The sequence below is a fragment of the Anarhichas minor genome, unplaced genomic scaffold, assembly GCF_050575085.1.
Source record: "Anarhichas minor isolate MPS153535 unplaced genomic scaffold, ASM5057508v1 ptg000033l, whole genome shotgun sequence".
In the NCBI taxonomy this organism is placed as follows: Eukaryota; Metazoa; Chordata; class Actinopteri; order Perciformes; family Anarhichadidae; genus Anarhichas; species Anarhichas minor.
Window position 1 is genome coordinate 7,036,325 of NW_027466479.1, and position 21,673 is coordinate 7,057,997.

The 21,673-nt window shown below is 42.5% G+C and overlaps 1 protein-coding gene across 1 annotated transcript in view; it reads right to left on the minus strand.

Moving 5' to 3' along the window:
- Window positions 1–1,106: 1,106 nt before the first annotated feature.
- The window catches only part of LOC142965435 (uncharacterized), a 39,732-nt gene continuing 19,165 nt past the window's right edge, over window positions 1,107–21,673 (minus strand). The window contains exons 3-16 of the mRNA XM_076106364.1: window positions 20,916–20,984; window positions 18,063–18,226; window positions 16,744–16,852; window positions 10,519–10,638; window positions 9,668–9,792; window positions 8,703–8,845; window positions 7,952–8,193; window positions 6,537–6,864; window positions 5,638–5,818; window positions 2,962–3,066; window positions 2,792–2,842; window positions 2,644–2,698; window positions 2,312–2,563; window positions 1,107–1,681 (exon numbers count right to left, since the gene is read on the minus strand). Of these exons, the coding sequence (XP_075962479.1) occupies window positions 1,671–1,681; window positions 2,312–2,563; window positions 2,644–2,698; window positions 2,792–2,842; window positions 2,962–3,066; window positions 5,638–5,818; window positions 6,537–6,864; window positions 7,952–8,193; window positions 8,703–8,845; window positions 9,668–9,792; window positions 10,519–10,638; window positions 16,744–16,852; window positions 18,063–18,226; window positions 20,916–20,984 (1,955 nt within the window). The 3' untranslated portion in view covers window positions 1,107–1,670. The remainder of the gene's footprint in view (window positions 1,682–2,311; window positions 2,564–2,643; window positions 2,699–2,791; window positions 2,843–2,961; window positions 3,067–5,637; window positions 5,819–6,536; window positions 6,865–7,951; window positions 8,194–8,702; window positions 8,846–9,667; window positions 9,793–10,518; window positions 10,639–16,743; window positions 16,853–18,062; window positions 18,227–20,915; window positions 20,985–21,673) is intronic.

Here is a 21,673-nt window from a genome sequence, read left to right on the forward strand (position 1 = left end):
TGGTTGTAAACGTGTCTGATTACTGGTAGTGGCGCTCACAGGTGCAGTTATTTACATCTCTTTGAAATCATCTGTGCTGCCATCTTCTGGTCCCTCTGAACATTGTAACTCTGGGACAGCGAGCTCTGGACCTGCACTTAATGCTGATGTGTGTTCATTTGTTTCCCCATAAAGTCAAACAAGATGCTACCTGAGACAATACAAAGGAGGCTGATATCACATTTATTACTTTGGATTACCAGGCTGAATTCAATTTAAACTGGCAACAATAAACATTTTCAATTCAATTAGTTGTAATCTTCATTCAGTCGCTCTAAAATGAACCTTTTCTGCAGGTCCACCATGCCATATATGTATATGCTGTAAATCAAGCTCAGGATGATTCGCAGTTGAGTTCCTATTAAAAAAACAACACAGACTGTCTGATCTTATGCCACAGTTCACGATACATAATCAGCCAAGAGTTCTTCTAGAAACAAAGACGTGTGTTCAAAATTAACTACAATAAACTCGATTTTACTAAAGAATGAATTGGCCAGATTAAGATTACTGTGTAAAAAAAACCAAAACCACGTTTTCTTTCTAAAATGCTGCTATAAAAATGAAGTCATGGGCTAAATGTTTGGTGGAAATACTAACAACTCATAGACATCCGACATGAGCAACAACCAGACCAAGCCCAGAAGGTTGGAAACCACCAGCTTCACCTTTAACAATGTGTTGCACTTTATTAACTCATCATATACGTTTTATGTAAAATATTAATCTGAAAAGTAACTAGTAACTAAAGCTGTCAAATAAATGCAGTGGAATAAGAAGTACAATTCTTCTTTCGGAGATGTAGAGGAGTAGAAGTATTTAAGTGGCACAAAATAGAACCTGTAAACTGTACATAATACTTGAGTAAATATAATACCGTCTCATGTCCGTGTGATGCAAAAGCGTCTCTACGGTTTGTTATTATACTGTAATTGTGCAGCTTTATTATAAAATCTGACATTAATATGAATTTGCAGCATTAGTTGCTTCAAATCACTGCAGAAGGAGTGAATATCTAATGTTTGCCAATAATAATAATAATAATACTCATAAACGCAGGAGCCCAGTCCCTTTCATAAAGCTTTATTTCACAGATCCCCTGCAACAGGAGGCCTAGGCAGCCAGGCTCATTATACATTTACATACACTGTCTGTGGCCAGTCCTTACAACGCTCCCCATGTTAAATAACTCAATAATTCAAGACGAAAACAACAACAACAAAAAACACACACACCCACACACAGTTCAACTTAAGATAACAATAACAATATCGCAACGACGGTAATAATAACAACCATTGTCAAATATTATGTATTTTCTAAAATTTGTTACACAGTCAGTCATTTTTAAGGTGCACCATAAAATCTGCATGTGACATTTCAATAAAACTTGACAGATGCTGCACCAGGACACGCGGTGGAGACAGAGAATACTTGTTGTTGCATGTTTTGTATATTTCAGATGAGAGCTCCTCCTCGTCCTCCTGCGACAGACTGTATGATGGGAATTCAGCGCAGTTCATTGTTTGTTTTGGCACACGATTTTTTTCATAAGCCGCTGTGGTGGGGCATGAATCTCATAGCTCGAGCAGGGCCGTGAGGCGCGCGTCTCCGTGGAGATGTGTGGGGACTCACAGGACCTCTGCAGGGACAGAACAACAGAGGCGAGAAGGAAACTTTAAATGCGACACAGCCTGTCTAACCTTGATAGAATTCAGAGGGACGACTTTCTCGTCGCACACTCCAAGAAAGACTGACGAGCTTGACTTATTTGATCTACAGACAGTGATTCCCAACTTTGGGTTCAGGACCCTCAAAGCGGTCCGTAAGATTAATATGAGGGGCCACATGTGTCACAGGTTGTTAAGTGACACAAAACCATGTTAAATATTTGTATTCTCTCATGTGTGCCATTGATTTATCTTGTGAAATACTGAATATGTTCATCTGTTTAGGCTGGATGAACTCAAAAGTCCTTCAAACTTCATTCAGGCTTATCATTTTAAGGAACACTGATGTAGGATTGGACCTTAAGATTGGATGTGGACAGAAATATTCCAGAAGACAAAAGCATTTTATGGACCTCAGGATTCATTGATTCCAGAGAAATTTGAATATTTAACCTCCTTTATGTCCACAAAGTTGGAAGTTTGAAGTCTGGACCCCCCCCCCCCCCCCTCTCACCAAGCATACAGTAATCTTAATGCACCGTTTAATGTATGTAAGACTCTGCTGTATGATCACAATCTCATCCGGGGTGTCCTCACTGTACCTGCGACATGCTGAGGCTTCATAGGGCCTGTTTTCATCAGGAAGGGCTCTCCGCCCTCGAACGCCAGGATGGGCTCGCCCACCAGCCCGCTCTGAGGCTGCGGCGGGTTTCCGCCGCTGTTCAGCTGGATGATCCCCCCGAAGTTGGCCGCCTCTCCGTTGGCCGAGACGCCGTTCTGGTGAGCGGCGGGCTGGACGCCGTTTGCGACAGGACCGGACACAGTTGCGCCGGGACTCTGCAGGTTTCCAGCTGCTGCAGAGATATAATATTAATGAGCAGATAAATAAAATGAGGTATTGAGTCCTATATGGCATAGCGACTGTGACACTCACCCTTACTGAGCTCCGTGTCCTTGCCGTTGACCTGCGGAGAAGCTTTGACATCCTTCTGAGATGACAGAGAACAAAAACACTTTTGTTATTTCAAAAAGTCACAAAGGAAGTTTAGATTTCACGCTCGTTTAAAGGGGATCACACGAACCTTTTCTCCTGCGTCACTCTTCCGAGTCCTCTTCATGATCTCCTCAAGGCGCTGTGCAGATCAGACAGAGAGATCAGTTAGTTAGATGTGTTTTTTTTCCGAGGGAGGGAGTCCTGGGATGAACTCCAGTGTGAACTCTGAACTGCGAAGTTGTTGTTTTTCCTCCTCACCTTCTTCCTCTCCAGCCGCTCCTGCTCCTCTTTCTGGAAGTGTTTCTCCCTCTCCAGGCGCTGACGCTCGGCCTCCTCGCGAGCTTTGGCATCAGCCTCCTCCCTCTGAAAATAAGAAGACGACAAAAACATGAACGTGAAGCTGACGAAAGTAACACATTCAGACTAAATACAAAAGATCTATTAGCTAATAAAAAAAAGTCCCACGTGCAGCTACAAAAACACAAGAAGCAGCAGGATGTTAGTCATATTGAATTGACACCACTTTATGTAAATGTTCTGTGACACGTCAGATGCTCTGGTGTTGATTCCCGCAGAGAATCACAGCTGAATATGTAAATGACATGCTCAATGTTCCCAAAAGCAACCAAAACTGCATTTTTATAGATCTTATTTCATTTTTATTTCTGTGGTTTGTGGTTAGAGATGTTAATAGAGCATCAATGTCCCTCCATGTCAGTGTGGACCACAGTTCCACTGTGTTCGTTGTCGTGTATTTTCATGTTTGTCTTGTGAGACATGAACAAGTACAGATTGTGCATGCATGTGTAAATGAGTGCTTTCCATAATGTTGTCAGACACCTACAATAACAATCTGAGCCGGTCAGTGGCAAAAAGAAGTGGCAATACATTGACGATACTGGACTAAATACCAAAGTTACCCTTTAAGTAAAGGATCTGAATATGGTTTAAAACACCACTGGTGATCACATCGTGTGCGTGTGTGTGTGTTTGTGTGTGTGTGTGTGTGTGTGTGCGTATGTACTGTCACGTAGAACAACTCCTGACCACCAGGGGGCAGCACATGCTCAGTCTGTTCTGCAGCCTTCAGGCCAGAGTTGATGTTATATGAGCAAATCCATTACTTGCTTCACTGGGTATTTAGATTCAGCACCAAACAAACAGATGTATTGAAGTCAGCAATTAAAACAAGAGTTATGATGTGTGCATAAATCACATCTGTCGACTTTTAAAACCGTTTTTAAAATGTGCCATTTTCACACCCTTTAACTGATGACTGACTTTTGACTGCAGCAATTGCGCTGTGGACACAAATCTTAAATAATCACGCACATTTTTTCGATTCCGTTGGACAGAGAGAGCTCTTAAAAGATACGAGGCCACTCTGGTCTGGAGCTGTCAGGGTGGAACAATGGTCCAATTGAAGGCGAAGGAGCGGAGCGGGGCCGAGTCGCTGCTTATCCGACTATCAGCCCACTGCAGAGCCAAGTGTACGAAACGGGGGCAACACAGGCCTGTCACTATCTCCCCGATCACAATGGCTCCCCTCAGCCTGCGCTCATCACCATTATGGAGGTCACCAGCTGGTATCTGCCCGGGCCAGACTAGGGGACTCTGACTAACTGGGCGCACGAATCGTCCGTGACAGCAGCACATATTCTCCTCCTTTAATCTGCCCAGATGCCAGACAGCGAGTCAGTCAGTCAGTCAGTCAGTCAGGGGGTGATGCACGATGTTTGGGCTCACGTACAGTATCAACCCCCCCCCCGACAGCTCAGGCATCCTCATATGCATTAATCTGCCCAGATGGTAAATGGACTTAGTGTATGCGGGGGATCAAAGGGATTCATGTTGGTCAATGGAAAATTAGAGGGGTTTTAGTGCATTCAGTATTTACAGTAAACCTGAACCCATCATTTGTCTCAGTGATGAAGTCTCGGGCCTGGTTAGCTTGGGTTGAGGGTTTGATTCCCACAAGATACCACAAAGTTGGCTCAAGGAAACTGAAGAATTGAGGATTTTAAAGTAATCTTTCACTGAAGTCATGGGGTTCTGAGGCGTTCTGTGTATTCACGATCTTATCTAGTCCAAAATGGGGAACTTTGTAGCAAACTGTTGCTTTTTTAAAGATTTTTAAATAGAAATTTTTTAAATAGTGGATTACAAGTGGGCTAAGCGCAGGTTTATATTTGTATATTTGTTTGTTATTCTCTCTACATGTGACGTCGTGAAGCAACGTGGGATCATGGGAGTTGTCTTCATTGCGGTCAACTTCTCCCGGTTAGGATTCCTTCAGCGTTCATTGTTCAGGAGGTTTGTATTGTATTTGTAGAGGTCTCCTCCTCTCCAAAACAAATCAATCAGGTGATTAAAACCAGTAAAACAAACACAGGATGAAGTTTTATGTTAAAAATCTACGTTAAAAAAACGCTTGCTCAGGTAGTTTCTCTGATAACTTAAGATCCAGACGTCCGACGACTAAAATTCTTCCTTTGGTTAAAATATATAGTTTAAAAGTACCAAGATCTAAAAAATGCATTGTAAAAATGTGACTTAAAACTGTATAAAACGTCAATTTTTGACATTTTCTGTCAGACAACCCCATTGCTGGAGGGTATGACGCAATTGACATGGGACCAAATTAAAAGGATCGCTACCTTGATTAAAATTACGGATATCTCTAGGTTTGAAAATTGTTGGAAACATTTGGGATAATGTAAGTGCACAACTCAACTAAATATATGACATAGGTCTAGTCGTTTTCAGACATTTTTGCGCGGAAAAGTTAGTTTAAATGCAGGTACAGGTACATGTTTTATTATTATTTAGGTCAAGTAAGAAGGCAGTTTTTAGTGCACATGGGTAAAAATCAGATCAGGAATAACATGCTTGTAAGATGTAGAGACGTCTGCAGTATGCTCCCTGGTCACTGACCTGTTTCTGTAGTTTCTCGTTCTCCTCCTGCTCGGCCACGGCTCTCTCCTGCGCCTCCTTCACCTCCTGAGCTTGCTGGGCTTCGTCCCTGATACACTGCTGCTCAGCCATGAATCGGGCCTCCTCCTCCCTGCGCTTCCTCTCCTCTGCATCCCGGACCATCGCCTCCTCCCGGAGGATCCTGAGAAGACGTGTCCGTGTTACATATACAGCGTGCACATGTTATGTATCCGGACAAAGATCAGCTGTCTGCAGGGTTATAAACCCTCAGTTTCTCCCATATTTCTCAGAAGTCATTCTTCAGAACCTGAGGCTAAGACAAGCGTACAGTCATCCCATGGTGTGACACATACAGTCGCACGCCTGAGGCCACTAAACTGATTAAAAACATCAAAAATGTCTTTGAACTTTTAAGCAAAAACATGTTGGTAACGCTTTCATTTATTTATTTTTGTATCTAATAATTTTGTAGGAGCGTGATTGGTGATAAATACAGTAATTATACAAGTATATTCATAGGTACTAAAATAAAGACATGTTCAAATGGTACAACAACTTCTTTTTAACTTTTCTTTAGCAGCAGGTCGGCTGAACATTAAAAAAATGGATCAAATAGTCTTTTTTCCCCTGCAATCGCTGCCAAATTACAAAGAAATTATTAGGAATTTAAGGACTAACATACATTTGTCACCAAATCGACAATTTGTTTGTCAGAAATATTGTAGCAAGGTAACTACTTACCTCACAATGTGACGCAATGCAATGCAAGTTTAGAAGGTGTGTTTTTTTGTATTGCAATACTGTTGCGTTGAATTACATCATGGAAGGTGTAATTTTGAACGTTCTGTCTCAAGATAACGTTTCATTTCATAAGCCCTCAAAGTCAGAATGTAACTGACCTGTTCCTGTGCTCCTGCTCCAGACGCTCCTGCTCCTCTCTCTCCCGCTGCTCCCGGGCTTGCCTGCGTTTCTCCGCCAGGATGCGAGCAGCCTCCTCCGGGTTGTTGGTGCCTGCCGACGGCCTGCTGGCCGGTGCGGCCGAGCCGGTGGCGGAGGCAGCAGCTGCAGCGGCGACGGGTGCAACAGAAGGAGCAGGCTTACGGGTGGCGGCTGCAGCCGGCTCTACGTTTGGAGCAGCTGGAGTTGCCTCGGATGCAACCGCCGGGCTGAGGGAAGGAGGTGTAACCGGTGCAGTGGACACCACGATGGCAGGAGGACTACTGGAGTCTATGAGAGGGAGGACGAAGAGAGGGCAGCTGGTGATTATGTTTCTAAAAACACAATAGTAAGAAAGCAAACATCTGTTTATAAATCATCTGAAGAATAAGATGACGGGAAAGTCGCTAGAAACTGCCAGATGATACATTTTTTTAACTATTCATTACGTAGCTTTGATTCAACATAGAATTTTAATTTTAAATAAAATAAAATGAAATATATAAAAAGAGAGAAAAGAAAAGAGAGGCCCTGCCCGTCATGACGCACTGACAGTTTGGTAAATCCTGTGGAGAGTTTTTCCGCAGTGGAAACTTCTTGCTGTCTGCTGCGTGCAGACAGCAAGAAGTGAAATATGAGAGAAATATGAATACAGCAGCTCATATATTTTGGCAGGAAGAACAGATGACTTTTCAAGATCCTACAGTCATTTCAAGTTTTACTTGACGTCACAATGATTCATACAGTAACCATCAATACCACCGTGGTGCCATTCAAACAATGAAAATGTGGTCTAATTTTTGTCATGCTCTATTTTTATTTTCTGTTTTTTTTTTTTTTATTCTGTTCGATTTCACTGTTTTATATGGAAAAAAAGAATTGCTCAATATCAGGGAACGGAATAGTTACCTGCTTAATCTATATACTGTGACATAAACGTGATCCTGCTAATAATCCAGAAATAAATTGGGACTTGTAATAATAAGAAAAAACACAGTTTTTGTTTCTGGGAACTATAAAGTTCAACCTGGATGATGTTGATGATCACGACCGCACGTCTGCCTGTACTGTAACTTAAAAAGTGACGCTCCAGGTGACGCCTGCAGATATTCCCCATGTTATCCTGCTTTTTGGATGGATACACTGGGGGAGGACTGGTGTGAGTTAATAGCATAGAGAGAAGTGTTAATTGATCTGTCGATGATTAATTAAAAAAGTGAAACGCGTAATTGTGGCTTCATCACTCCAGTTACAGAGCAGTCAGTAAAGGCCAGAGCTGGTAAAAATCTCTCACTCTGCAGTGATCACACGAATGTCGGTCAAAAACCTCGAGGTCATCTTGAAGCCTGGATATGGTCTCCGTGGCAACCACACTTACTCTTTTTCTCCTCTGGAGCGCCGGGATGCTGGGGTTCGTGGCGCGTTTCCACGGTGACCGCGCCGACCGTCTGGGGCTGCACCCTGGCGGGCGTCTGGGCTCGTTTGGGTCGGGTCTTGGTGCCAGGGGGAGGAGTCTTCTTGCACGTCGGGGTCTTGGAGGCCACTGCTGCCACCAGGGGGGACAGGGGCCGACTTTTGGGGGCGGCGGGTGACGGAGGTCTGTTTTTGGGCTTCGGGGTGCTAATGAGAAGAGAGGAGGTGGAGAAGGAGGTGAAACATTAGTTAAAGCGAGAGCTGGCGGCATAGACGATCAGGTTTCATGGCAGTGTAGCGAAAGGTAATGAGGTTGCCAGTGCACTAGATAAAGCTCATAACTAGGTCATGTGGAAGATATGAGTGACTCCATCTGAAACTCCACGATTCTTTGGCTGCAGGGGAGTGTAACCTGAGAGGAAGGGAGGCAGGGAGACCTCTTTTTTCCCAGGTGCATCGGTCTGACACTAACAGACCTGCTGTTGGCTGACTGAACGGAGTCCAGCAGAGTCCCTTTCAGTAGTTAGATTATAGCACCTTGGACCATCTGTGAGACATTAACCTGCTCCGAGGATAAAACACCAGAAGACATGAGCTCCCTCTCTCTCTCAGCCTCTCTCCTGCTTTAACTAAGTCCACAGTATAGCAAACATTTTCCAGTTGAATTATGGGATCCATTGGTCTTCAGAGCTGGCACAAGGCAGCTTGTATGATACCTGATCTCCGGCCTGGATCTCTGGGTCATGGTGGTAAGTGATGTCGTCTGTCTCTTCTTCGGCACTTTGTCTTTCGTGAGCGAGTTCTTCTCTTTTTCATTCTCCCTCTCCTTGTCTTTCTTCTCTTTCTTCTTTTTGTCCGCCTTGAAGGAAGACGTGACACAATTAAGCAGTCATCACCTCAGGCCGAGGCGGATATATACACTGTGTATGAGATGAAGGCCTTTTGTTAAATGTCAGTATGTTATAGAGGCTCCTTCAAAAACAACATTTAAGACTGGCAGCTTATTTCCATTGCACGTGCTATTTAATAAACGAATGGTGAAGTTAATTTAAATCTGCCTTTTTTTTCTCCACATGGTGGCAGTCTGACAAGCCCTTAAACCTTCATTGACATATTACCATCTAAAGATGGTGAACGTGTTGCTGCAGCAAACAGAGGGACATTCTCATTCTCATTTTTTGAATTGTATTTGTGTCCACGTATGTAAGTCTGTTTTTGGTCTCCACCACCTCCTGAGGGAGATATTTGTCTCTTTAGTTGCTAAATGCTCAACTGTGTTCGCCAGCTAGTCTCTACCGGTGTCTCTCTGCTGTTTGGTGCTAGTGTACAGCGTCTTTTTAAAGATTTGCTTCTCTGTAAACGGCTCCCATGAAAGCGGTGAGAGTGAACCGAAACAGTGAAGTTGTGAAAAAAAAAAAACAATGAGCTGAAAGATGCTAGAATGTTTGGTGATAATTATCTGTGCGTTTGTCACTCCGAGCGACACCTTTCACATTAAACTCATATGACCCATTGTTTATGTAAAGCATTGATTACATTCATTTAGGTTTCTATGTCCGTCTAAACACTATTTCACTATCATGATTTAACTAGAAAATGTTAAATGTGCCCTAACTGTCTGTTTTTGGGGGCCTGAAAGATCCAAACATGATGTACATGAGAGGTCAACATGTTTGCCTACCGGTGTGGAGTTTCGCCGGCGTTGCCGCTGGGTGATGTCCGGCGTGCTGGCGGAGGAGAGCCTCCAGCGCTCGGCGTTCTGGTGCGGGTGGTGATGGGAGCTGGCGTTCAGCGGGCTGGCGGAGACTGAACGGGAGCAGTGGTGAGAGTCTGAGTAACACATGAACATGCAGAGAGCGGCAGCGGGGGCCGATTGTCAGGGGCCCCACACACTCACACATACAAACACAGTCATACACCATGCAGAGGGATAATAAAAAGCCTCTCAGTGAGGACACACCAGGCTATGAGACAATGATTATTTATTGTTAGCCTGTTGTAGCTTTATTCTTTATTCTGAATATCTTTACGTTTTGGACTCTTGCTTTTTCACCATGTTTTAACCTTTTTAGCCAAAATAATGAATCGATTAATCCAGCAAATAAGTGACAGATTAACTGATATCGATGATAATCGTTAATACCAGCTTTATCTTCAAACAAACCAAATATCACCACAGGGTGTTATGTACACATATGAATTCATATAGATAAAGAGAGACAGAGTAAGAGAGAGGAGAGAGGACAAAGACTGAAACAAGTCATCCACAAAGCAAAAATGCCAAAGAGGGAGCGGAGAAGCTTCTACAATGTGAAACTTTGCTTGGGATTGTTAAATTAAAAGGAAAAGCGAGAAGAGTGATGAAAGATTTAGATCTGAATGTTTTGGGTCAAACTAACTTTTCCTTTACATAAAACGTCCTAGAACAGAGCAGCATTCCTTCCTCCCTGCACACTCCAGTGATGTGCAGAAAGAAAAAACGGGAGGGCGGGTACATTGAGTAGAAACATCCAGATGTGGTCTCACACTCACAGGAGTCGCTGTTGTTGAGGAGGGTGGCGGCGCTGCGACTGCGGGCCAGGAAGGACAGCGTCGGCGTCATGAGCCGCTCCACGATCCGGCTCTCCCAGGGGCTCAGACGCAGGCTGCGGGCTGACATAAGAGGACGCCGTCAGTGTCGGGTTACTGTCGGAGCTGCACCACATAGGTACTCACCACTAAAACACATCTCCGGCATACTGCCGCAGGGGTGAACACAACCTTGACGTGTGGCGCTCCTCATTGATGACACTGCAGCACATCCTCTCTTCACACAGACACACACACACACACACACACACACACACTGAACACACTGTCTCCATCTGAGGCAGAGGGAAGTTTTACTGCTGCTGGAAGTTGATAAGTCTGAGGAAATGTTACCAGGTTATGACAAAAGCATCAAATTTAATCTTTGACAGTGGCAAGTGAACGCTTGTATTACTTATGTTTATCTAGCCAAACAAACCCTCATCACTTTAAAAAAAAAGGCGAGAAACTGCACGTGTCTTCTGGGTTTTTATTTTTATTTTTTTGTCAAAATTGATTAAAAAGCCAAATTGCTTGGATTCAGACATAAGGAGGTGGAGCCAAGCATTAAAAATAGTTTTTAAGAAGTGAACCAAGTGGCAAACTTGAGAGTCAGAAAAAAAAAGCTAGGACATTATTTGTTTCTATTTATATGAAGGTCGGCAGAAAACTATCAATCTTACATACAGGAGTAATGTACTTGCCAGAGGCTAGCAGGCCTCGCTTGACCATTAAATGTTATTACATTTAGGAAAAGTGGTTTAGGTTCCAATAAGAGCGTTTGTCACGTTACGTAAGTAAGTAAAGAATTTTACGCACAACTCAAACTCCAGTCTGCCAATCAGAGACTCTCAGACTCAAAGATAAGATGAATGACTGAACGTTGGCCCTCACGTCACACACAGACTTCAGATAACAACACACAGCGGAACAAACCCAAGTTAATTTCATTACTTACCACTCAAAATCACAATCACGTAAAAGCCTCGACCCCAATCAAACCCAATGCAGTGCAAAGTCAGTTTCTGACTGTGAGTTCAGCATTAGCACAACACACACTGCTCTGACTTTAACACCATCATGTGTAATAGTGTTAATCTAACTTTTAGTGAGTGTCATGTGATGTAAATTTATAGTCAAATGTGTTGTAATGACGGGTGGAAACACACAGACCAATAAATCATTCTCTCATGAGTAAAGCAAACTTAATGTCAGAGAATCAAGTTGCTTTTAGTCGGAGGTTGGCACCATCTTTGATTCCGGCAGAATCAAATCACTCTTGTTAGAAACCAGAGATGCCTGTGTGTGAATTTTATAAAGCGCAAATGCTAGAAAACCCCCCAAAAGTGAGCAGACGGAGAAAGAGACGATGAATGACGCAGAGTGAGAGCTCAGATTTAGAGACTCTTCACACAGAATATCAGGAAGACGACGCTCAAACTCCTTCAGCAGAAACTGAAATAAAGAAACAAACGTTTGAAGCACTTTCCCTCGAATAATTTAAACTTAGAACCTGCAGACAGTACAGGGAAGTAGTACATTTGTAGTACTGTTTTGAGTTTGAGGTACTTTGCTCTAGTATTTATCATTTAAATCTACTTTGTACTTGATTTATTCTTATTTTATTTCTTTAAAAGCTTTAGTTACTAGTTGTGTTGCTGATTAAGAATTAACATGCTAAACATATGTTTCTAAAATAAGATCCATTTTAGTTTAAATGAGTGATAATATTCTAATAGCATAATAACACTGACAGCTGTAATTAGGCTGCACAAGTATTTTTTACTTTTTATACTTATGTACATATTGAAATGATACAAAGGTCTTTTACTTGAGAGTATTTTACTTATATAGAAGCTCCACGATATATATAATTTGACTTTTTGGGAAATTCCCTCATTTGCTTTCTTGCCAAGAGTTAGATAAGAATGTAAATTAAATTTGTCATATCGCTACTGTAAATATTAAGCTACAACTAGCAAGCTAGTGTTTACACTGGACACAGTCTCCAGGAATTTGCTGCTGGGAAACAACAACTTGTCCTTTTAACGCTTCTCTTTTATGCACATTAAACAAACGATTAACGTGTACATTTGTGAGCTTTAGAGGTGCTGGAGGACAGGTTTTTGACAAAGCCAGGGCTAGCTGTTTCCCTCTGTTTCCAGTCTTTGTGCTAAGCTAAGCTAACTGGTTGCTGCCTGTACAAACATGAGAGTGGTATCAATCCTCTCCCCAACATGTTGAACTATTCCTTTAAGTAAAAGTTCTTCTTTTTCCACCACCGCTCGGTAACGTGACAATAGTAAGTGTTACGTTTGATCGTGAGTAAACAGCCTGTAGGTTTTGTTCTCTTTAACTGTCCTGCTCCTTTAAAACAGTGCAGAAACAACAGAAAACACACGAGTGCGCATGAGACAACAACATAGAGGTGGACACAGAATGCACCGCCTCAACATGAGAGCTGATGCATGACAACAGATAGTCCAGGTTTCCCTGTCTCTCGTGACAAAAGCAGACAACATGCTGTGCAAAGATGTATTTTTAGTGATAACTCGAACCATGTGTACTGCTTCTTCTCAACGCTCTATTGTGGCGTAGCACTCTGTTGGTATGCATGACACCTACAAACACGTACCACAGAAAACACATGAGAGTAGTGCAATCACAACAGCGCGAGTTTTGTCGTTTTTACGCGCTTTACATGAACATGTCGCAGACTGGCCCTTCTTATGCAACAGTCACCTCTGCTGTACGCTGGACGGATCATTTTCACAACATGTTTTATGACTAACTGATAACTTGACTACCTCCCGTCGCTAGGCAACAGTGGTTTCCCCCTCCTCCCCCACGTCTTCCTCCAATGCGGCAAGAGGAGGCTGAGCTGTGCTGCTGCCTGGTGATCGACTGTTCACCTGCAGGTAGATTGATGCCCCCCCCCACCCCACCCCCCACACCTCAATATTACTGGTACTCTGTTGCAGAGCACCTCCAAAGGCCAGAAACACGAGCTACGATATCGACTTAAATTGTGATTCAGCTTCAAATTGTCCTTTCATCTTCCCGCAGTATCGGAGCATCCGTGTTATTAGTGATTTATCAAGCATGGAAATCTGAATCTCCGAGAGCCGAACTGCTGATTGCACTGTGGGGGATACGATCGGTAATGACACACGTTATGAGACGTGACGAATCTGTGATGAAGACAGTGCTGCTTGTGTACATGTGGCAACTCGGGAATCTGATACAATGAGTTTAACGTAACAAGATAATTTAAATATTTATCATAGCACGACAGAGCGTTGCGGCCGCCATGACAACAAAAAAACATCCGCTCAGTTTCTTGGTATAATGTGAGAAGGTTTTTGTTTCGACGAAATCCTTTTTGTGAAATAACAAGATATTTTTCATGTTGTTTTGACATATTTTTTTCGTCTTTAGCACACACAGTAGGCTTGCGAGGGCAGATGGTTTGTTAAGTTAAATATGTAAGTCTTCGCAGCTCGACTCATTGATCCTTTATCTGACTGAGGTTTGCACAAGTTAGAATCTTTGTCGCCAATCACGGCACTGAAAGATCAGCAGCCTCCACAGACCACTCTAGAAAATGCTTGTGATTCCACCAGACGCGCGCCGCATTGTGTTTCAGAAGTGGCTCTCAGTGTGCCGTGTATTGATAAATCCATGGCGCTGTCCTTGGTGCTGAAGCAGCAGACGGATTTGTAATTGGGACTTTCGACTTTCGGTCCCACCTGTTAAAAATGAAAAATGTTGCCTACATACCACATTTTTCTGGTCTTACAAGACATTTCACTTTATCTTATATACCGTATCTTATTTATTATATCTTACATATATACATAACCTGTTAAAATAACATATGTTTACGTTACGTTTTTAGCCAGGCTTTTAGCGGCACGGCTCTATGGATGGTCATGTAGGTTCGTCAGTCAATTGTCATGAAATGTTGTAAAAACCTTCAGGTTCCCCAGAGGATGAATCCTAATGACTTTGGTTGATCCTCTACCTCTAGCGCCACCTTGAGGTTAACATTCGCCGTTTGAGTAAATGTCTCAAAATTGGATAGTTTGTTAAGTACTTTGGTTTATAACTGAAAGCAAGACTGTGCAACTTTTGAAAGAAGCAATGATACAATTTTTCTCTTACAAATGAAATGATTAATTCATACGTGATATAACGCATCACATTATCCTGTAACTATGTGGCGTGTGACCACAGTGACCACTGGTGTTCAGCAATAGTTACAGCGTCTCGGCTAAAGTTAGCTCGTTAACACAATAAACTAAGATGGTGAACATCACACCGACCTAAAATCAACATGTTAGCATAGTTAGAGTCTTTTAGCATGCTGACGTTAGCATTTAGCACAAAGCACCGCCGTGTCAAAGTAGCCGTTAGCATGGCTGTACACACTTTCACTTGCTTGTCATAACAACATGCCAACTTATTCTGTTATGATGATAAACCTCATTTTAACCATATGTTGCTTTTGTGTAATTACGGAAAGTTCATGATTCAACAAGTTGTTTGGAAAAGCTAAATTACTTTTGTAATTAAAAAAAAATGTGTAACATAAAAATGATCTTATTAAAGGATTGTGTTACAAAGAAACATTTCATATGACAAGAAACGGAGCAAATATGCTTTTGTCTTGGTGGCAGCAATGCGCTGCTGTAAATAACTACTGAAGCAAAAGAGGTTTAATCTCCATGGAAACAGGCTGTATGTCGACATAAAACCACCAAAATATAATACAATACATGTGCATTTAGTTGCTCTTCTTTCATTTGCAACAGTCACACTATAATATCCACCACCAATACCACCACCACACCAAACCACCAACAGTAAAGTGGAGGGGGGCAACCAATAAAGACAAGATGTGAACTTAACAAAACCTATTAACAGAAACACACATATCACAAAATATGGTGATGCCGTGGTGAAAGGGAGGCTGATCAAAAATGCAGAGGAGACTCAAATCAATGACAACCATCAACTGAAATCAAAAACCACGATGCATACGAGACCGAGAGCGTGACAAGCGAGGGGGGGAGTAGGTGGTAAATGACCAGTCACCAAGCACAGGCAGGCAGGCAGGCCACCAGAGACGACAGTTATAATAGTAAAAGAAGAAAACCAAAAAAAAAACAGATTAGGGTAAGAGGAGTGTGGGGGGTCAGAGAGGGGGATGAATAGGAAGGGAGAGGGAAGAGGAAGAGGCCTGGTGGACATTGACGCCGGGTCGTCCTTACTTCTGTTGGGGGAGTTCCAGAGCGTGGCAGAGGACTTGGACAGCCTGCTGTTAATGACAGGGTCCACCTGTCTCGGCAAGTTGACCGTGGAGGCCGAGCATCTGCCTGCACCGGAGAGAACGCAACAGACAACAACTGTTCACAAGGCGGCTGGGGTGCAGGCGGGCCCGGCTGAGGACTGATAAGAAATGGGGGGGGCTGCCGACTCCCCTCGGTCTGGATCTGGAGGAGATCAGGGACTCACCATTCTCTGAGGTTCTCGTTAGCATTAAGGAAGAGATTAATCTGGACTCAGACTTGGAGGGGGGGAAATGGGGAGGAACTTTGAGGAAAGCGTGGGAAGGGTGTGGTAAAGTTAGAAATCACATAACTACTTTGCTTTTTATCCGCTGCAAGAAATCAGCATAACACACACACACACACTTTCACACACACATTCTTTCACACTCTGAAGGAGAGAAACTTGTCTTGACCTCAGTGTCACGGGTCCAAAAGAGGCCGGCCGTCACGTGTTTCGACGGTCTAAAAAAGGGGAATAAGCTCACAGCTCTCTGAAAAACGCTGTTCACACTGCTGATCTAATGAAACACGTTCATGACAGCTACCTTGCTGCTCAGCTCTCCGCCTCTGCGATCACGTTTAAACTGGAACTCAAAACCCATTTCTGCCTCAAAGAAAACAGAGACATTCTACTGAGGAATTACAAAGGTTTAAGTTACTGAATAAGGCCATCTGCCACTGGTACCCCACCTTTTATGACCCTTCAGAAGTTATTTCCTTGAATTGCATCAGTTGGACCAGTGAGTCACAGTCTGTGCAGCGTTGCTCAATGTGAAGGTTGGAGTTACAGTGAGGATGTGATATATTCTTTTCTTCGCGAGAGTTTCCATGGGATTGTGGTTTATTTGAAACTCACTTTCTCTGCGGGAGGTCTGGTTGAGTCCGCCCGCCCAGGACCACCTCTGCTGGCGGATCTCGGCCCACGTCTTCTTTGTCGACCTCTTGATTGCTGACTCATATCTCTCCTGGAGGGACCACGCAGTCAAAACAGAGTCACAAACACACACTCATAAGTTCGTTGGACAGTTTAAAGAAATAGTAAAGACATCTTGGGAAATACGCTGACTGGCTTTCTTGTGGTGAGCACTGTAAATGTGAAGCTACAGCCAGCAGCCGGTTAGCTTAGCATAAAGACTAGAAACAGGGGGAAACAGCTAGCCTGGCATTGCTCAAAGGTATCAAATTCCACCTACCAGCAACTTTAAAGCTTGCTAATTAACATATAATGTTTGTTTAAACCGTACAAAAACAACATGTTGTGGTTTTATGGGGTATCAATCTGGTCATTTAAGAGGAGGTGATTAGCTTAGTTTAGCATGAACACCAGAAGCAGGGGAGAGTGCTTATCTGGCTTTGTCCGAAGTTTAAAAAATGTATTAGGACCTCTAAAGCTAAAGAGATAAATCATGTTAAATAATACGTTTTAGAGGAGGTAGGTGTATTTTTGAAGTTTGAAAAGAGCCAGACTAAACTGCTGCTGCCTACTTCCACACTTAATGCTAAGCTAGGCTAATCTCTTGCTGGCTGTAGCTCCAGACATGAGATTGGTATTGATCTTCTCATTTAACTTTTGACAACAAAGAAAATAATTCCTTCAACAATTACTGAAATTTTACAATCTGCAGCTAGAAGGGAAAGTAACTGTTTGGTGGAAATGCTCCCGACTCTTAGGCATGACCAACCTGTGACAAGGAGACACAGGAAGACTCTGTTTCAGTTTTAGAGGTCAAATAGAAGCCAAAAGGATTCGGAACCACTGCTGTGATCAATAACTGATAACTCCAAATACAGCCAATGAAAATTAACCAACCAAAAATTTGTTGGAATCAGCCAACACTTGGCATCACAACTGATATTCAAGATGTGATCAAATCCCTGTTACACTGGCAATTTTCCAGTGGAAAAAACTGTACTAAGCATCAGGCTTGCATAAACACTGGCATAGTGTTGACTTTTCCACCCTGACTTCAATTAAGAGGAACTATTTTGGAGAGGACACACTTCTGTCTCAGGCTACAAAATAAATCTGTCTGCGTTATCGATGACAACCATATTAGCCCAGTGTTGATAATTAAAAACAAGCTTTGAAATTGCATTAATTGGTTAAACCATAATTTGTTCATGAACCCATGTTTGGATGGTTTGATCCTGATTTACTGTTATTATTATTCTCACCTTGTTTTTTTCTAGTTTCTGTCTCTGTTTTTCCTCCAGCAGAGCTCTGCGTTTCTCAGTCTTCAGCCTCTGCTCTTCTAGCTTCTTCCTGCGATCCTCCAACTGGCTCTCCCTCAGACGTCGGGCCTTCTCCTCCTTCTCCAGCCACTGGACCTTCTTCACTGCTGCAGGGTCACCAGAGAGAGGGGTTAACATCCAGAAAGAAAAGCCGGAGAGACAGTAATACAAATTACACAAGAAAGTTCGAAAACAAAAGGTTGCTGAGAATCACATTTGTCTGAGATCTTTTAAATTCTGCGGTTATCTGAATAGGGTTTTCTAAGAAAAGCCCGGCCTATTTCTTTTCCTACGATGATGATAAAATTATCCGAATAATAATAAACTTATTCTACATGGCACCTTTCTTAAAACAATGTTAAGAAAGTGCTTTGCAGGATAACAAGACTAAGAGTCTACTCAAACCCGCAACCCTCATGGTGGTGCTGGAGGAAAATTTAGGAGAACACCTAAGTCATTATGATTCATCCTCTGGGAACCATGAATATGTACTAACGTTTGGGCAATCCATCTGGTAAATTTGGAGCAATTTAACTTGATAAATCAAAACTTAGCCACCAGAGAAGAGTCAGGGAACCACTTAAAGTAGGATTCATCCCCTGAAGACCATGAATATCTGAAACAAATTTCATGGCGATCAATTTAATCGTTGTCGAGACATTTCACTCAAACCCACAAACCTCATGGTGGACAGGAAAATTTAGGACAACACCGGTCATTAGGATTCATCCTCTGAGTACCATGAATGTCTGTGCCAAATATTGTGGCAATTCATCTGGTAAATTAGCCTTCAGAGAAGTGACAGGGAAGCACTAAAATCATGGGAATTATCATTAACCAAAATTGATGGCAATTCATTTAATAGTTTTCAAAATAAGTCATTGTCACTTGAGCCACGCCGCTACAGTGGCTAAAACATAAACAGTATTAAAAGGGACAATGAGGAGATGCTATAAGCTAATCTGTGTGAAATATAGTTATTCAACAGGGATTTACAGAAACCTTCTTACGTAGGTTATTCCAAAGTGGATTCTTTAACTCCGACAGTGGTAATAGCTTAAACTCTTGATACTCAAACACAATGGGTGAAGCAGATGGAAGACACTGTGTTCATTACACTATGATCCTGATAACAGTAAATAAGCAGAGGTGTCCCGCTGTGTTATACAGCACCCTCGAGCAGACGCCTGTTTCTCTTTGCACATTCGCTGCTGTGGCTCATTTCTTGGTGGAACAATTAAGCAGCAATCAATCCTCCTAAATTAAACCTTCTGTATGCTGGACAGCTGCTGGCTCTCTTATATCTTCATATCTTTCTTATCACTTGCATATAAGCCTGTTTACACAACTGTTGTTGTTAAAGCACGGTGAAGAGTTTAAACAATGGATGATGACAATGAGGGTGGGTTACATGCTGCATCCAACCAAAGTAATGGCATGACATGTTTCAATATTATCTCGTATTGCTGGGAGTTAGACGGCATTAGAAATACATTTTAGTGGATTAAGCTCTGCGAGGATGTAGCAGTGTTGTGAGGCAAACACATGTTTTGTATTTAGTTCAGAATTCTGCAGCTCATCTTCACTAATGAGTCACACAAGTCTGAGCCTTTCTACAACGAAAAAGCATTTTCACTCCTCCATAAATCCAATTCCTGAAAACAAATTTCATTTATGTCTGCACTCTGTGCAGCAGGATTGACAAAGATATGTCGGTATAATGTCTGAGTTTGCACAAAGTATTAAGTGCACCATTGCTGTTACATAACAATGCTCAGTTCTTCACAATATCTTCAGATAGATTTGTTGCAAATGTAAAGTAAACATCATGTTTTGTGACCCACATGCCATTGTGTGCACACGGTTCTGAACAAATTGCATGCTCCACATGAAAAAAAGCTTGTACCATATAATTACAGAAAAAAGCAGACTGCAGGAAACTTATCTCGGAGCAGCTGAAGCCAAGTGAACCTCCGATTTTATCGATAAAAAGGCAGCAGAACTCTGCTTTAACTGTGCTGCGGCATGACCACATTATTGATGCTGATGAAAGTAGTAATTAAATCGAATCTGTCTGAGAGGCCTGGTCTCAGTTTATGCTAATGACTGCTCATTTTTCATGCCCGGGGCTCCGAGGGACGTCTCTGCAGGGAAACGCCCACCGAGCTCTGCTCTGATTGGCTGCCTTCATCCACACGGAGAAGACCCTGTTTGAATAGTAGATTTTGTCTTAAATGTTTTGGGGCTAGAGCAATACTTTCATAAGAGAAACGTTTCATTCTGCAGCCACAAAGTACAACCATGACTTTAGGTGTGGGACATGCCAAAATAAAAAGTTAATTTAAACAAAACATGAGCAGAAACATTCAAACATTCAACGTTTAAGACTTTCCAACGAGACAGACAACCCAAATAAAAAGCACAAGCGGTTCATGGAGGAAAGAATAAAGGGCGCGACTATGATTCCCATCACAAGTTTGATTATTCCCAAATGGCATGACGGCTGCAGCGAGGGTTTTTTGTGAAGCCCCTTACCTTGCAGCTGAGTTTGCTGTTCTGAAAGCCGTGCGAGGAGAAACAGTAAGAGACGACAATAACCGTCAGTCACGTCAGAGGAGAGTGACAGAGGAAAGAGGAATGTTAACACTACGTCAAGAATAGAAGATGTGCATGCATCAAGTTGGTTACAACAAATTCCAGCTTCATGCATCACCAGCAGAGTTCTTTTTGGGAAAATCCAATTTATTCAAAGTTAAGAAAAAGCTCAACATATTTGATTGTTTTATCATTTCTTACCGATATATCTGGCTCTCTCCTCCCTCCGCTCCTTGGCAAGTTTCTGTCGTTGCTCTGAGCTCACCGAATCTGCAGGGAAAAAGAAAATATAAAGCTTTCAGTTGAATCTTTCATCACAAGAGAGCAGAGTAAACAAGCTGCAAGTTTTGCGGTTGCTTATTTAGACATTGAGCAGTTAAAGCTAGGGTTGGTAATCTTCTTCAGAAACATGTTTTGTTATATTTGTTGAAATTTTCTTTACATCCCGACAGCAATCAGTAAGTCTGGTGTCTGTGGCTCTCGCAGCCAGGACTGTAACATGCGACAACCTCCCATTTCGAGTCAAATAGACCATTAGGTAGGGTATACTTTAGGGTGTGGCTACCTTATGATTGATAGGCTGCCAACACGGCGTTGTCCGGTCTGGGCGTTGTCTGTGTTTTTTGTCTTAGAACTTTAACCCTTTCACAGTGTGTGTTTATGAAAACTTGGGAGCTTTGTGGTTGCCTAAAAATGTCTAATTCAGCTCTCAGTTGTACTTAGCTCCACCCTCTTGTGTCACTTATGGTTGCAAAAAAAAAAAGATGGCGACGGCCAAACTCGAGGCTTCAAAATCGTAGTCTGCAAAACCAATATAGGTGACGTCATGGTAACTACGTGCTAACAGTGCTAACAATAGCCAAATTTGATCATTTTTTAACATCTAGCTTACTCTTGTTGGTTTCCCTTCATTTCCAACTCTCGCTTTAGGAGTAACAATGTCATTCATTTGGAGTCTG